This window comes from Gadus chalcogrammus, chromosome 21 (assembly GCF_026213295.1).
Source record: "Gadus chalcogrammus isolate NIFS_2021 chromosome 21, NIFS_Gcha_1.0, whole genome shotgun sequence".
Lineage (NCBI taxonomy): Eukaryota > Metazoa > Chordata > Actinopteri > Gadiformes > Gadidae > Gadus > Gadus chalcogrammus.
The window spans coordinates 6,902,048-6,904,779 of record NC_079432.1 but is presented as its reverse complement, the minus strand read 5'-3'; the positions used below and the strand labels follow the sequence as shown (position 1 = coordinate 6,904,779).

The window sequence follows — 2,732 nt, the reverse complement described above, 5'->3', positions numbered from 1 at the left end:
CACACAGACATGCCGCACACGGCCTACGCACAAACAGACATGCTGCACACACCCCCACGCACACAGACGGAAGACACACACACACACAAACTGTCGCTATGCAGCACGTGCACTGCAAACTATATTAATTTGCAATCATTGGCAAACTGAAGCCAAATTAATACAATCACATTTTCCCCCCACACACACACACACACACACACACACACACACACACACACACACACACACACACACACACACACCCAACCACACACACACACACACACACACACACACAGAAGACACATGTACCACATGTATAGGCACAGACTTGGCCGAGGATAATGTTCTTATGTGGTCTTAGATTAAGCAGAAAGCATCACGTCCTTAGTTCTGGGGATGGAGATGAATGTAAAGACACACACACACACACACACTTATCTGAAATTAAATATCACATGCCATACAATGTGGGGCTTTAGGAGATAAGCGAAGGGGACTGAAAAGCCCAAGGAAAAAACACATCAAGTATTGCAGAGTGAAGATAGCATATAGGATGAGGGTGCCCCAGATCAAACAGACAACAGGAAGACAACCGGGAGACAACAGGGAGACAGCAGGGAGACAACAGGGAGACAGGCCTATACAGGTACAGAAACATGAACAGGGATGAGGTGTGGAGAGGGGGCGAGAGGCTCATGGACAGAGCAGGAGAGAGAGAGAGAGAGAGAGAGAGAGAGAGAGAGAGAGAGAGAGAGAGAGAGAGAGAGAGAGAGAGAGAGAGAGAAGAGAGAGAGAGAGAGAGAGAGAGAGAGAGAGAGAGAGAGAGAGAGAGAGAGAGAGAGAGAGAGAGAGAGAGAGAGAGTCAAACTGATTTCCACTTTTTGGTTTAAATGACCCAAATTAACTAAATGTTTAAAAACGGAGGGAATTGGGTGGTTGACAGGGTGGTGGTGGTGGTGGAGATCGTGTGGTGATGGAGGTGGTGGTAAGGATGGAGTGTGCCAAAGACAAAATGGAACATGGAAATAAAAGAAGAAAAGGAAAGTTCACCCAGGTGCAGATGGGAAAGAGTTCTATTTGTAGTCCCTTCATAATGGTGAACTTTATTTCATGTAAGAGTCTGACGAATGATTCTGTTGATTATGATGCAGAACAGTGTGTATGTTGATGGTCAGTGTGTGCGTGTATGTATGTGTGGCAAGGTGAGGGCACACTGCAGTGCGTTAGTGGCGATGTGTGTTCTCGTGTGTGTGTGTGTGTGCGTGGGTGTGTGTGTGTGCGTGTGGGTGTCTGTGTCTGTGTGTGTACGGCGCTGACCTAGAGTGTCAGCAGGGACACACTTATCCACCGCCGTCTCCTCCACCAGTAGCTTGCCTCTTTATTTCATTATTTTCCTCCACCTGGACGAAAGCCCACGAGAGCCGCCGTCCACTCAAGGAAAAGGTCAGACCCATTTCCCCCCCCCCCCCCACCCCCCCCCCATACCTCCACTCCTTCTCAACCTAGCCCGACCTTACATCCCATCCCCACCGCCACCTCCACCTCACAAAACCCCACCACCACCACCGCCGCCGCCGCCGCCACCGCCGCCGCCGCCGCCACCGCCACCACCACTCCGACTCCATCCCTACCTCTCAGCTAAAGAACTTTTTTCTTCCCCTTCCTCACACCCTCTCCTTCTGTTCCCTTCCCCCTCTGAAGACTTAGTGTGGCTCGGAGGGGACGCCTTGGGTCCGCGGTGCCAGCCACCAGCCAGCTCAACAGGATGAGGGCTGTAAAAATGGCTATTGTGCCTACATGTGTACGGGCTGCAGCGGGCAGGGCTGACAACTGAGCCGGCTGCTAAATTGAACGGGCAACCTGTGTTCGGTCAAGCTGTGTTTAATGGCCAGTGTCCCCGGGGAGTGGCGGGCACAGCTGTTATCAACGTAGTAGTAAAGACATAACACAACTACAACCGTCCAGAATGAAGCAACAGCGTTTCCACTGCAGGCTGAAGCTAGGAATCTGGTTCTACAGCTTTGGCCCCCACCATGAGCCATGTTCCCTAAACGTTCATGTCAAGTTACGTCAGTTAGACTCTGCGGTTGTTAAGCATAGCATCACCACAGAATCGGGGCGGGTTGGACTGTAATTGGCCGATAGAAAGGCTGTACCACAGAACAATCCGAGCTAGGAAGTAGAAAAAGAGGCGAGTGAAACGGGGCAACCGTTGTGGGTCAACGGAAATGTTGAATGTGCACACGTGATCCTTAGTGTAATTGGCCCAGGTAGACAGACAAGGGGAAAAAAGCCGTTTTTTAATGTCGATGTATAACAGCGCCAGAGAAAGAAGGCATTTTCGCAAAGTCCAACACACTTCTAAAATCGGATTGTTTTTTTTCCAAGTATCAGGTACTTTGCGCGAACCGCTGTTGCGGACAGAGGAGCAAAGAGCCTGAAATGAAAAGGGCAGAAAGAGATGAAAGACCGCGTTGCCTTCCCCGATGTGGTAGGGGTCTACGGTAAGGGCGAAGGCGATAAGCCAATGCTCCTCCTACGAAGCCTTCCCTCTGACGATAAAGAGTATATAAATATAGAAACAAATACTATATTTCATCCCAGGAAATCTCACACCTGCCACAAACAAAGCCCTCTGAGAGCACGTGTTGGTGGTGCCGGCTGCTCACCTGGTAGAGCGCGTTGGTCTTGTCCTTGAAGCAGGGTGCCAGACGGGTGTAGATCTGCAGGGAGTAGTAGTAGGCTGC

At 50.5% G+C, this 2,732-nt stretch overlaps 1 protein-coding gene across 1 annotated transcript in view; it reads right to left on the bottom strand.

Annotated features, from left to right (window-relative positions):
• nbas (NBAS subunit of NRZ tethering complex) overlaps positions 1 to 2,732 on the bottom strand; it is a 132,895-nt gene that overhangs the window by 52,362 nt on the left and 77,801 nt on the right. Inside the window, exon 41 of the mRNA XM_056581911.1 lies at positions 2,602 to 2,732. This exon is cut by the window's right edge and continues 60 nt beyond it. Coding sequence (XP_056437886.1) covers positions 2,602 to 2,732 — 131 coding nt within the window. The remainder of the gene's footprint in view (positions 1 to 2,601) is intronic.